Raw genomic sequence first — 11,775 nt, 5'->3', positions numbered from 1 at the left:
AGTATAGTATATAGTACAGTATAATATGTAGTATAGTATATAGTACAGTATAATATGTAGTATAGTATAGTATATAGTACAGTGAATTGATTATTACAGTACAGTGTAGTATAGAGCAGTAACATCTCTAATATGTATAACATATAGCACAGTGTAGTATATAGTATATAGTGCAGTATATAGATTAGGATAATGTTGGGAGTGAAGATATTTTGCCTTTTTTATCCGTGTTGATCGGATGTCACATCTGGACTGGATATTTTCTTATCTTCTCCTGGTTTTTGGCTTTCTCTCCCTATAAGACATCACACACAGGAAAGCAGAACGTCCCCTCCATGCAGGGATCCCCCTGTCACTCAGCAGTGGTACAGTCCAGGGATATATAAGCAGGTGGATACAGCCCTGTGTGTAGGCTGCAGAGCTAGCACTCACTATGGCCACCTCTCACATTGCTCTATTATTCCTTGTGTCTGTTATTGCAGAGCATCGCACCTATGGAGAGAAGAATCAGCTTCCTGGATCACTGGGTCCAGAACTCCCGGCCACAGAACATGTACAAGATCTCTGTGATGAGGTAAGTGACCCGGATGATAGCAGCCTCCATCTATCACTGATACTGGGTCTATACATCCTCCTAATACCCCGAGTTACATACAGTTGGTAAAAGTCAGACACCAATTGTACAAGTGTCTGCAACTTTAACAGATGAGAGATTCCAGCATTTACATCATAGACAGAACCTCAACTATAAGAGACAAAATGACAATCCAGAACATCACAAAGGTCCCATTTATTAACCCCTTAAGGACTCGGCTCACCCTTAGGACACAACAGGCAGTTATAACCCTGGGAAGGTTTTTTTTCTGAGTTTATTTTTCAGGACATGCTGCACTTTGCATTAATGTTATGTTTTAGTTACATTGTTTACACTTATTTGTAAACAAATTGGAAATATGGTAATAATATTGAAACATTTTAAGATTTTCGGATTTCTAAATGTTCTGCTCATCACACAGTTACTGTAACCGCCCAACACTGAGAGACACTTCACAGAGGGTACAGGGTAACACCTCAGGCTCATTAGCATAATTATAGAAGTTGATATTAGAAGGAAGAAGGCCGTGGATAAGAAGATCCCACAGTCCCAGAGCCTGAATCTATGAGTTACGTCCCTGCAGTCTGATGGAGATTTCCTTTAATTACAATCATGAACACATTTGATTCCGCTATTGAGCAGGATGGTCGAATGATGAATATTCTGGGTAGATCTATATTCCTAGTAATTAGAGATGAGCGAGTATACTCGTCCGAGCTTGATGCTCGTTCGAGTATTAAGGTACTCGAAACGGCTCGTTGCTCGGACGAGTATTTCCCCTGCTCGAGATCGAGCATTTAATTAAAAATACACAGTGAAGAAGAGTGAGGAATAGAATAAAAACAGTGAACACAGGATCATTTAAGTGAAGAACACAGTGAAGAATAGATTACAGATGTTCGGCACATCTGCTTACATGTCGGGAGATACGCATGGAACAAAATAGTATGTGAAGAACAATATATATGTGTGAAGAACATATTGAAGAACACGGGGAGCAGCACAGAGACACCGGGGAGCAGCACAGAGACACCGGGGAGCAGCACAGAGACACCGGGGAGCAGCACAGAGACACCGGGGAGCAGCACAGAGACACCGGGGGAGCAGCACAGAGACACCGGGGAGCAGCACAGAGACACCGGGGAGCAGCACAGAGACACCAGGGAGCAGCACAGAGACACCGGGGAGCAGCACAGAGACACCGGGGGAGCAGCACAGAGACACCGGGGAGCAGCACGGGAGACACCGAGGAACAGCACAGAGACACCAGGGAGCAGCACAGAGACACCGGGGAGCAGCACAGAGACACCGGGGGAGCAGCACAGAGACATCGGGGGAGCAGCACAGAGACACCAGGGAGCAGCACAGAGACACCGGGGAGCAGCACAGAGACACCGGGGGAGCAGGACAGAGACATCGGGGGAGCAGCACAGAGACACCGGGGAGCAGCACAGAGACACCGGGGAGCAGCACAGAGACACCGGGGAGCAGCACAGAGACACCGGGGAGGGAGCAGCACAGAGACACCGGGGAGCAGCACAGAGACACCGGGGAGCAGCACAGAGACACCGGGGAGCAGCACAGAGACACCGGGGAGCAGCACAGAGACACCGGGGAGCAGCACAGAGACACCGGGGAGCAGCACAGAGACACCGGGGAGCAGCACAGAGACACCGGGGAGCAGCACAGAGACACCGGGGAGCAGCACAGAGACACCGGGGAGCAGCACAGAGACACCGGGGGAGCAGCACAGAGACATCGGGGGAGCAGCACAGAGACACCGGGGGAGCAGCACAGAGACATCGGGGGAGCAGCACCATGGAGACATCGAGGGAGCAGCACCATGGAGACATCGGGGGAGCAGCACCATGGAGACATCGGGGGAGCAGCACCATGGAGACATCGGGGGAGCAGCACCATGGAGACATCGGGGGAGCAGCACCATGGAGACATCGGGGGAGCAGCACCATGGAGACATCGGGGGAGCAGCAGCATGGAGACATCGGGGGAGCAGCACCATGGAGACATCGAGGGAGCAGCACCATGGAGACATCGAGGGAACGGGCAGAACGGAGACATCGGGGGAACGGGCAGAACGGAGACATCGGGGGAACGGGCAGAACGGAGACATCGGGGGAACGGGCAGAACGGATACATCGGGGCTGGGGCAGAATGGATACATCGGGGCTGGGGCAGCGCGGATACATCGGGGCTGGGGCAGCACGGATACATCGGGGCAGCACGGAGACACTCGCGGAGGGGCAGCAAAAAAACTTTTTTATCCGATTAAAACCAGGTCCCTCTTCCCTTTGTGTTTTTAGGTAAAACATCAGTTTTTGGAACAATCTAACGTTAAGGTCGAATTCTTTGAGGCCTCAAGATACAGAAAACAAATAGTGTCTGGAACAAACTATTTTGTGAAGGTAAGTGACCTCCAGCACTGGAGCATGGTTTTTGCACAGAAACATCTTCTTCTCCTATAAATGTCTCTCTCTGTATTTCTAGACATAAAAGTATCAATATCACATATAGAGGGACCCCCCCAACCTCTCCATGTGCTGAGTCCTGTCCCTCTGTCTCCTCCATGTGCTGAGTCCTCTCCCTCTGTCTCCCCTCCATGTGCTGAGTCCTGTCCCTCTGTCTCCCCTCCATGTGCTGAGTCCTGTCCCTCTGTCTCCTCTCCATGTGCTGAGTCCTGTCCCTCTGTGTCCTCTCCATGTGCTGAGTCCTGTCCCCCTGTCTCCTCTCTATGTGCTGAGTCCTGTCCCTCTGTCTCCTCCATGTGCTGAGTCCTCTCCCTCTGTCTCCTCTCCATGTGCTGAGTCCTGTCCCTCTGTCTCCTCTCCATGTGCTGAGTCCTGTCCCTCTGTCTCCCTCTCCATGTGCTGAGTCCTGTCCCTCTGTCTCCCCTCCATTTGCTGAGTCCTGTCCCTCTGTCTCCTCTGCATGTGCTGAGTCCTGTCCCTCTGTCTCCCCTCCATGTGCTGAGTCCTGTCCCTCTGTCTCCCCTCCATGTGCTGAGTCCTGTCCCTCTGTCTCCTCTCCATGTGCTGAGTCCTGTCCCTCTGTCTCCTTTCCATGTGCTGAGTCCTGTCCCTCAGTCTCCCCCTCCATGTGCTGAGTCCTGTCCCTCTGTCTCCTCTCCATGTGCTGAGTCCTGTCCCTCTGTCTCCTCTCCATGTGCTGAGTCCTGTCCCTCTGTCTCCCCCCCATGTGCTGAGTCCTGTCCCTCTGTCTCCTCTCCATGTGCTGAGTCCTGTCCCTCTGTCTCCTCTCCATGTGCTGAGTCCTGTCCCTCTGTCTCCTCTCCATGTGCTGAGTCCTGTCCCTCTGTCTCCTCTCCATGTGCTGAGTCCTGTCCCTCTGTCTCCTCCATGTGCTGAGTCCTGTCCCTCTGTCTCCCCTCCATGTGCTGAGTTCTGTCCCTCTGTCTCCCCTCCATGTGCTGAGTCCTGTCCCTCTGTCTCCTCTCCATGTGCTGAGTCCTGTCCCTCTGTCTCCTCTCCATGTGCTGAGTCCTGTCCCTCTGTCTCATCTCCATGTGCTGAGTCCTGTCCCTCTGTCTCCTCCATGTGCTGAGTCCTGTCCCTCTGTCTCCCCTCCATGTGCTGAGTTCTGTCCCTCTGTCTCCCCTCCATGTGCTGAGTCCTGTCCCTCTGTCTCCTCTCCATGTGCTGAGTCCTGTCCCTCTGTCTCCTCTCCATGTGCTGAGTCCTGTCCCTCTGTCTCATCTCCATGTGCTGAGTCCTGTCCCTCTGTCTCCCCTCCATGTGCTGAGTCCTGTCCCTCTGTGTCCTCTCCATGTGCTGAGTCCTGTCCCTCTGTCTCCCCTCCATGTGCTGAGTCCTGTCCCTCTGTCTCCTCTCCATGTGCTGAGTCCTGTCCCTCTGTCTCCTCTCCATGTGCTGAGTCCTGTCCCTCTGTCTCCTCTCCGTGTGCTGAGTCCGGTCCCTCTGTCTCCCCTCCTTGTGCTGAGTCCTGTCCCTCTGTCTCCCTCTCCATGTGCTGAGTCCTGTCCCTCTGTCTCCCCTCCATGTGCTGAGTCCTGTCCATCTGTCTCCTCTCCATGTGCTGAGTCCGATCCCTCTGTCACCCTCTCCATGAGCTGAGTCCTGTCCCTCTGTCTCCTCTCCATGTGCTGAGTCCTGTCCCTCTGTCTCCTCTCCATCTGCTGAGTCCTGTCTCTCTGTCTCTCCTCCATGTGTTGAGTCCTGTCTCTTTGTCTCCTCTCCATGTGCTGAGTCCTGTCACTCTGTCTCCTCTCCATGCGCTGAGTCCTGTCCCTCTGTCCTCTCCATGTGCTGAGTCCTGTCCCTCTGTCTCCTCCCCTTCATGTGCTGAGTCCTGTCCCTCTGTGTCCTCTCCATGTGCTGAGTCCTGTCCCTCTGTCTCCTCTCCATGTGCTGAGTCCTGTCCCTCTGTCTCCTCTCCATGTGCTGAGTCCTGTCCCTCTGTCTCCACTCCATGTGCTGAGTCCTGTCCCTCTGTCTCCACTCCATGTGCTGAGTCCTGTCCCTCTGTCTCCTCTCCATGTGCTGAGTCCTGTCCCTTTGTCTCCTCTCCATGTGCTGAGTCCTGTCCCCCTGTCTCCTCTCTATGTGCTGAGTCCTGTCCCTCTGTGTCCCGTCCATGTGCTGAGTCCTGTCCCTCTGTCTCCCCTCCATGTGCTGAGTCCTGTCCCTCTGTCTCCCCTCCATGTGCTGAGTCCTGTCCCTCTGTCTCCCCCTCCATGTTCTGAGTCCTGTCCCTTTGTCTCTTCTCCATGTGCTGAGTCCGATCCCTCTGTCTCCCCTCCATGTGCTGAGTCCTGTCACTCTGTCTCCCTCTCCATGTGCTGAGTCCTGTCCCTGTGTCTCCCCCTCCATGTGCTGAGTTCTTTCCCTCTGTCTCCCCTCCATGTGCCGAGTCCTGTCCCTCTGTCTCCCCTCCATGTGCTGAGTCCTGTCCCTCTGTCTCCTCTCCATGCGCTGAGTCCTGTCCCTCTGTCTCCCTCTCCATGTGCTGAGTCCTCTCCCTCTGTCTCCTCTCCATGTGCTGAGTCCTGTCCCTCTGTCTCCTCTCCATGTGCTGAGTCCTGTCCCTCTGTCTCCTCTCCATCTGCTGAGTCCTGTCCCTCTGTCTCCTCTCCATCTGCTGAGTCCTGTCTCTCTGTCTCTCCTCCATGTGTTGAGTCCTGTCCCTCTGTCTCCTCTCCATGTGCTGAGTCCTGTCCCTCTGTCTCCTCTCCATGTGCTGAGTCCTGTCCCTCTGTCCTCTCCATGTGCTGAGTCCTGTCCCTCTGTCTCCTCCCCTTCATGTGCTGAGTCCTGGCCCTCTGCGTCCTCTCCATGTGCTGAGTCCTGTCCCTCTGTCTCCTCCCCTTCATGTGCTGAGTCCTTTCCCTCTGTCTCCTCCCCTTCATGTGCTGAGTCCTGTCCCTCTGTCTCCTCTCCATGTGCTGAGTCCTGTCCCTCTGTCTCCTCTCCATGTGCTGAGTCCTGTCCTTCTGTCTCCTCTCCATGTGCTGATTCCTGTCCCTTTGTCTCCTCTCCATGTGCTGAGTCCTGTCCCTCTGTCTCCCCTCCATGTGCTGAGTCCTTTCCCTCTGTCTCCTCCCCTCCATGTGCTGAGTCCTGTCCCTCTGTCTCCTCTCCATGCGCTGAGTCCTGTCCCTCTGTCTCCCCTCCATGTGCTGAGTCCTGTCCCTCTGTCTCCTCTCCATGTGCTGAGTCCTGTCCCTCTGTCTCCCTTCCATGTGCTGAGTCCTGTCCCCCTGCCTCCTCTCCTTGTGCTGAGTCCTGTCCATCTGTCTCCCCTCCATGTGCTGAGTCCTGTCCCTCTGTCTCCCCTCCATGTGCTGAGTCCTGTCCCCCTGTCTCCTCTCCTTGTGCTGAGTCCTGTCCCTCTGTCTCCTCTCCATGTGCTGAGTCCTGTCCCTCTGTCTCCCCTCCATGTGCTGAGTCCTGTCCCTCTGTGTCCCGTCCATGTGCTGAGTCCTGTCCCTCTGTCTCCTCTCCATGCGCTGAGTCCTGTCTCTCTGTCTCCTCTCCATGTGCTGAGTCCTGTCCCTCTGTCTCCTCTCCATGTGCTGAGTCCTGTCCCTCTGTCTCCTCTCCATGTGCTGAGTCCTGTCCCTCTGTCTCCTCTCCATGTGCTGAGTCTTGTCCCTCTGTCTCCCCTCCATGTGCTGAGTCCTGTCCCTCTGTCTCCCCTCCATGTGCTGAGTCCTGTCCCTCTGTCTCCCCTCCATGTGCTGACTCCTGTCCCTCTGTGTCCCTCTCCATGTTCTGAGTCCTGTCCCTTTGTCTCTTCTCCATGTGCTGAGTCCGATCCTTCTGTCTCCCCTCCATGTGCTGAGTCCTGTCCCTGTGTCTCCCCCTCCATGTGCTGAGTCCTGTCCCTCTGTCTCCCCTCCATGTGCCGAGTCCTGTCCCTCTGTCTCCTCTCCATGCGCTGAGTCCTGTCCCTCTGTCTCCCCTCCATGTGCTGAGTCCTGTCCCTCTGTCTCCCCTCCATGTGCCGAGTCCTGTCCCTCTGTCTCCTCTCCATGCGCTGAGTCCTGACCCTCTGTCTCCCCTCCATGTGCTGAGTCCTGACCCTCTGTCTCCCCTCCATGTGCTGAGTCCTGTCTCTCTGTGTCCTCTCCATGTTCTGAGTCCTGACCCTCTGTCTCCCCTCCATGTGCTGAGTCCTGACCCTCTGTCTCCCCTCCATGTGCTGAGTCCTGTCCCTCTGTCTCCCCTCCATGTGCTGAGTCCTGTCCTTCTGTCTCCTCTCCATGTGCTGAGTCCGATCCCTCTGTCTCCCTCTCCATGAGCTGAGTCCTGTCCCTCTGTCTACCCCTCCATGTGCTGAGTCCTGTCCCTCTGTCTCCCTCTCCATGTGCTGAGTCCTGTCCCTCTGTCTACCCCTCCATGTGCCGAGTCCTGTCCCTCTGTCTCCTCTCCATGCGCTGAGTCCTGTCCCTCTGTCTCCTCTCCATGTGCTGAGTCCTGTCCCTCTGTATCCCTCTCCATGTGCTGAGTCCTCTCCCTCTGTCTCCTCTCCATGTGCTGAGTCCTGTCCCTCTGTCTCCTCTCCATGTGCTGAGTCCTGTCCCTCTGTCTCCCCTCCATGTGCTGAGTCCTGTCCCTCTGTCTCCCCTCCATGTGCTGAGTCCTGTCCCCCTGTCTCCTCTCCATGTGCTGAGTCCTGTCCCTCTGTCTCCTTTCCATGTGCTGAGTCCTGTCCCTCTGTCTCCTCTCCATCTGCTGAGTCCTGTCTCTCTGTCTCTCCTCCATGTGCTGAGTCCTGTCCCTCTGTCTCCTCTCCATGTGCTGAGTCCTGTCCCTCTGTCTCCTCTCCATGCGCTGAGTCCTGTCCCTCTGTCCTCTCCATGTGCTGAGTCCTGTCCCTCTGTCTCCTCCCCTTCATGTGCTGAGTCCTGTCCCTCTGTGTCCTCTCCATGCGCTGAGTCCTGTCCCTCTGTCTCCTCTCCATGTGCTGAGTCCTGTCCCTCTGTCTTCTCTCCATGTGCTGAGTCCTGTCCCTCTGTCTCCTCTCCATGTGCTGAGTCCTGTCCCTTTGTCTCCTCTCCATGTGCTGAGTCCTGTCCCTCTGTGTCCCCTCCATGTGCTGAGTCCTGTCCCCCTGTCTCCTCTCTATGTGCTGAGTCCTGTCCCTCTGTGTCCCGTCCATGTGCTGAGTCCTGTCCCTCTGTCTCCTCTCCATGTGCTGAGTCCTGTCCCTCTGTCTCCTCTCCATGTGCTGAGTCCTGTCCCTCTGTCTCCTCTCCATGTGCTGAGTCCTGTCCCCCTGTCTCCTCTCTATGTGCTGAGTCCTGTCACTCTGTCTCCCTCTCCATGTGCTGAGTCCTGTCCCTGTGTCTCCCCTTCCATGTGCTGAGTCCTGTCCCTCTGTCTCTTCTCCATGCGCTGAGTCCTGTCCCTCTGTCTCTTCTCCATGTGCTGAGTCCTGTCCCTCTGTCTCCTCTCCATGCACTAAAGTCCTGTCCCTCTGTCTCTTCTCCATGTGCTGAGTCCTGTCCCTCTGTCTCTTCTCCATGCGCTGAGTCCTGTCCCTCTGTCTCCTCTCCATGCGCTGAGTCCTGTCCCTCTGTCTCCTCTCCATGTGCTGAGTCCTGTCCCTCTGTCTCCTCTCCATGTGCTGAGTCCTGTCCCTCTGTCTCCTCTCCATGCGCTGAGTCCTGTCCCTCTGTCTCCTCTCCATGTGCTGAGTCCTGTCCCTCTGTCTCCCCTCCATGTGCTGAGTCCTGTCCCTCTGTCTCCCCCTCCATGTGCTGAGTCCTGTCCCTCTGTCTCCTCTCCATGTGCTGAGTCCTGTCCCTCTGTCTCCCCTCCATGTGCTGAGTCCTGTCCCTCTGTCTCTTCTCCATGTGCTGAGTCCTGTCCCTCTGTCTCTTCTCCATGTGCTGAGTCCTGTCCCTCTGTCTCTTCTCCATGTGCTGAGTCCTGTCCCTCTGTCTCCCTTCCATGTGCTGAGTCCTGTCTCTCTGTCTCCTCTCCATGTGCTGAGTCCTGTCCCTCTGTCTCCCCTCCATGTGCTGAGTCCTGTCCCTAAGTCTCCTCTCCATGTGCTGAGTCCTGTCCCTCTGTGTCCTCTCCATGTGCTGAGTCCTGTCCCCCTGTCTCCTCTCTATGTGCTGAGTCCTGTCCCTCTGTGTCCCCTCCATGTGCTGAGTCCTGTCCCTCTGTCTCCTCTCCATGTGCTGAGTTCTGTCCCTCTGTCTCCTCTCCATGCGCTGAGTCCTGTCCCTCTTTCTCCTCTCCATGTGCTGAGTCCTGTCCCTCTGTGTCCCCTCCATGTGCTGAGTCCTGTCCCTCTGTCTCCTCTCCATGTGCTGAGTCCTGTCCCTCTGTCTCCCCTCCATGTGCTGAGTCCTGACCCTCTGTCTCCCCTCCATGTGCTGAGTCCTGTCTCTCTGTGTCCTCTCCATGTGCTGAGTTCTGTCCCTCTGTCTGCCTCTGCATGTGCTGAGTCCTGTCCCTCTGTCTGCCTCTGCATGTGCTGAGTCCTGTCCCTCTGTCTGCCTCTGCATGTGCTGAGTCCTGTCCCTCTGTCTCCCCCTCCATGTGCTGAGTCCTGTCCCTCTGTCTCCTCTCCATGCGCTGAGTCCTTTCCCTCTGTCTCTTCTCCATGTGCTGAGTCCTGTCCCTCTGTCTCCTCTCCATGTGCTGAGTCCTGTCCCTCTGTCTCCTTTCCATGTGCTGAGTCCTGTCCCTCTGTCTCCTCTCCATGTGCTGAGTCCTGTCCCTCTGTCTCCTCTCCATATGCTGAGTCCTGTCCCTCTGTCTCCCCCTCCATGTGCTGAGTCCTGTCCCTCTGTCTCCTCTCCATGTGCTGAGTCCTGTCCCTCTGTCTCCCCCTCCATGTGCTGAGTCCTGTCCCTCTGTCTCCTCTCCATGTGCTGAGTCCTGTCCCTCTGTCTCCTCTCCATGTGCTGAGTCCTGTCCCTCTGTCTCCTCTCCATGTGCTGAGTCCTGTCCCTCTGTCTCCTCTCCATATGCTGAGTCCTGTCCCTCTGTCTCTCCTCCATGTGCTGAGTCCTGTCCCTCTGTCTCCACTCCATGTGCTGAGTCCTGTCCCTCTGTCTCCTCTCCATGTGCTGAGTCCTGTCCCTCTGTCTCCTCCATCTGCTGAGTCCTGTCCTTCTGTCTCCTCTCCATGTGCTGAGTCCTGTCCCTCTGTCTCCTCTCCATGTGCTGAGTCCTGTTCCTCTGTGTCCCCTCCATGTGTTGAGTCCTGTCCCTCTGTCTCCCCTCCATGCGCTGAGTCCTGTCCTTCTGTCCTCTCCATGTGCTGAGTCCTGTCTCTCTGTCTCCTCTCCATGTGCTGAGTCCTGTCCCTCTGTCTCTCCTCCATGTGCTGAGTCCTGTCCCTCTGTCTCCTCTCCATGTGCTGAGTCCTGTCCCTCTGTCTCCCCTCCATGTGCTGAGTCCTGTCCCTCTGTCTCCCCTCCATGTGCTGAGTGCTGTCCCTCTGTCTCCTCTCCATGTGCTGAGTCCTGTCCCTCTGTCTCCTCTCCATGTGCTGAGTCCTGTCCCTCTGTCTCCTCTCCATGTGCTGAGTCCTGTCTCTCTGTCTCCCCCTCCATGTGCTGAGTCCTGTCCCTCTGTCTCCTCTCCATGTGCTGAGTCCTGTCCCTCTGTCTCCCCTCCATGTGCTGAGTCCTGTCCCTCTGTCTCCCCTCCATGTGCTGAGTCCTGTTCCTCTGTGTCTCCTCAGGTCAGGATTGCATGGGGTCAGTACGTTCATCTCCGAATCTACGAACCTCTTCCAATTACTAAAAATAAGCCAAGGCTGGATGCATTTCTGCTGGAGAAGAGAAGGAATGACCCCATTAATTATTTCCCTGTAAATCGAAACTGAGTCTTTATACAACAGGATAACAGAAAATCGATGTTGTCTTTTGTCTGTAGTCACTAAATAAAGGTGAATAAATAAAACTTTCTCTGGAGATATTTTTGGACATATAACTGTTACTAATCATAAATATTCTAGTTGTGTTATTTGGTCCTTCCCCGGTCACTGATCTCCAGACCTTCTTATTAGGGGTGACTGGGTCATGTGACCACCCTCTGACCTCCAGATCTTCTTATTAGGGGCAGCTGGGTCATGTGATCACCATCTGACCTCCAGCTCAGTCCACTCCCTCCTGTATGGTCAGGGGGTCTTACCACGGTTGGAGACTACATGTAAGCTGCACCATTACACCATCACCTCTCAGATCCCTAACAGCAGCTGGACCAACGACCTTCAGACACTTATTCCCTGTCCTAAGTATCTGGGGTTAGAGCAATTTCTCATTTAATTGATAACCTTTGGTATTATTTTGGATACTTGAAGGGTATTTGAGCAGCAGTAGGACAGTACAGACACTATAGAGTAGGTCCCGACCCAGACAGACATGTGAGAGAGACTTCCCAAGATGTAAGATCCTAAAATTTTTGTATAAACCCACTGAAATCAACCACCATGTAATGTTAAGGATAGTAAATGATGTAACACAAAAAATTTGGGAACTTTTATTACTAGGGATATGTCTGTTTTACAGCTTCAGGTTCTGCCATCAACATAGACGGGGCATCTTCTATGCCCAAAGGAGTGGAGGTTCTACCAACACCATAAACAGGGGGCATCCTCTACACCTAGAGGAGAGGCGGTTCTACCATCACCATAGACAGGGGGCATCCTCTACACCT

General features: G+C 54.6%; 1 protein-coding gene across 1 annotated transcript; it reads left to right on the top strand.

The window, feature by feature from the left end:
* Positions 1-388: 388 nt before the first annotated feature.
* LOC140117112 (cystatin-B-like) lies at positions 389-10,942 on the top strand. Its single transcript, XM_072133547.1, has 3 exons — positions 389-574; positions 2,917-3,018; positions 10,799-10,942. The coding sequence occupies exons 1-3, from the start codon at positions 434-436 to the stop codon at positions 10,940-10,942; spliced, it is 387 nt and encodes a 128-aa protein (XP_071989648.1). The 5' UTR covers positions 389-433.
* Positions 10,943-11,775: the final 833 nt, after the last annotated feature.

Source organism: Engystomops pustulosus, chromosome 2 (assembly GCF_040894005.1).
Source record: "Engystomops pustulosus chromosome 2, aEngPut4.maternal, whole genome shotgun sequence".
Classification (NCBI taxonomy): Eukaryota; Metazoa; Chordata; class Amphibia; order Anura; family Leptodactylidae; genus Engystomops; species Engystomops pustulosus.
The sequence above is the reverse complement of the archived record's forward strand: the minus strand, read 5'-3'. Positions and strand labels throughout refer to the sequence as shown.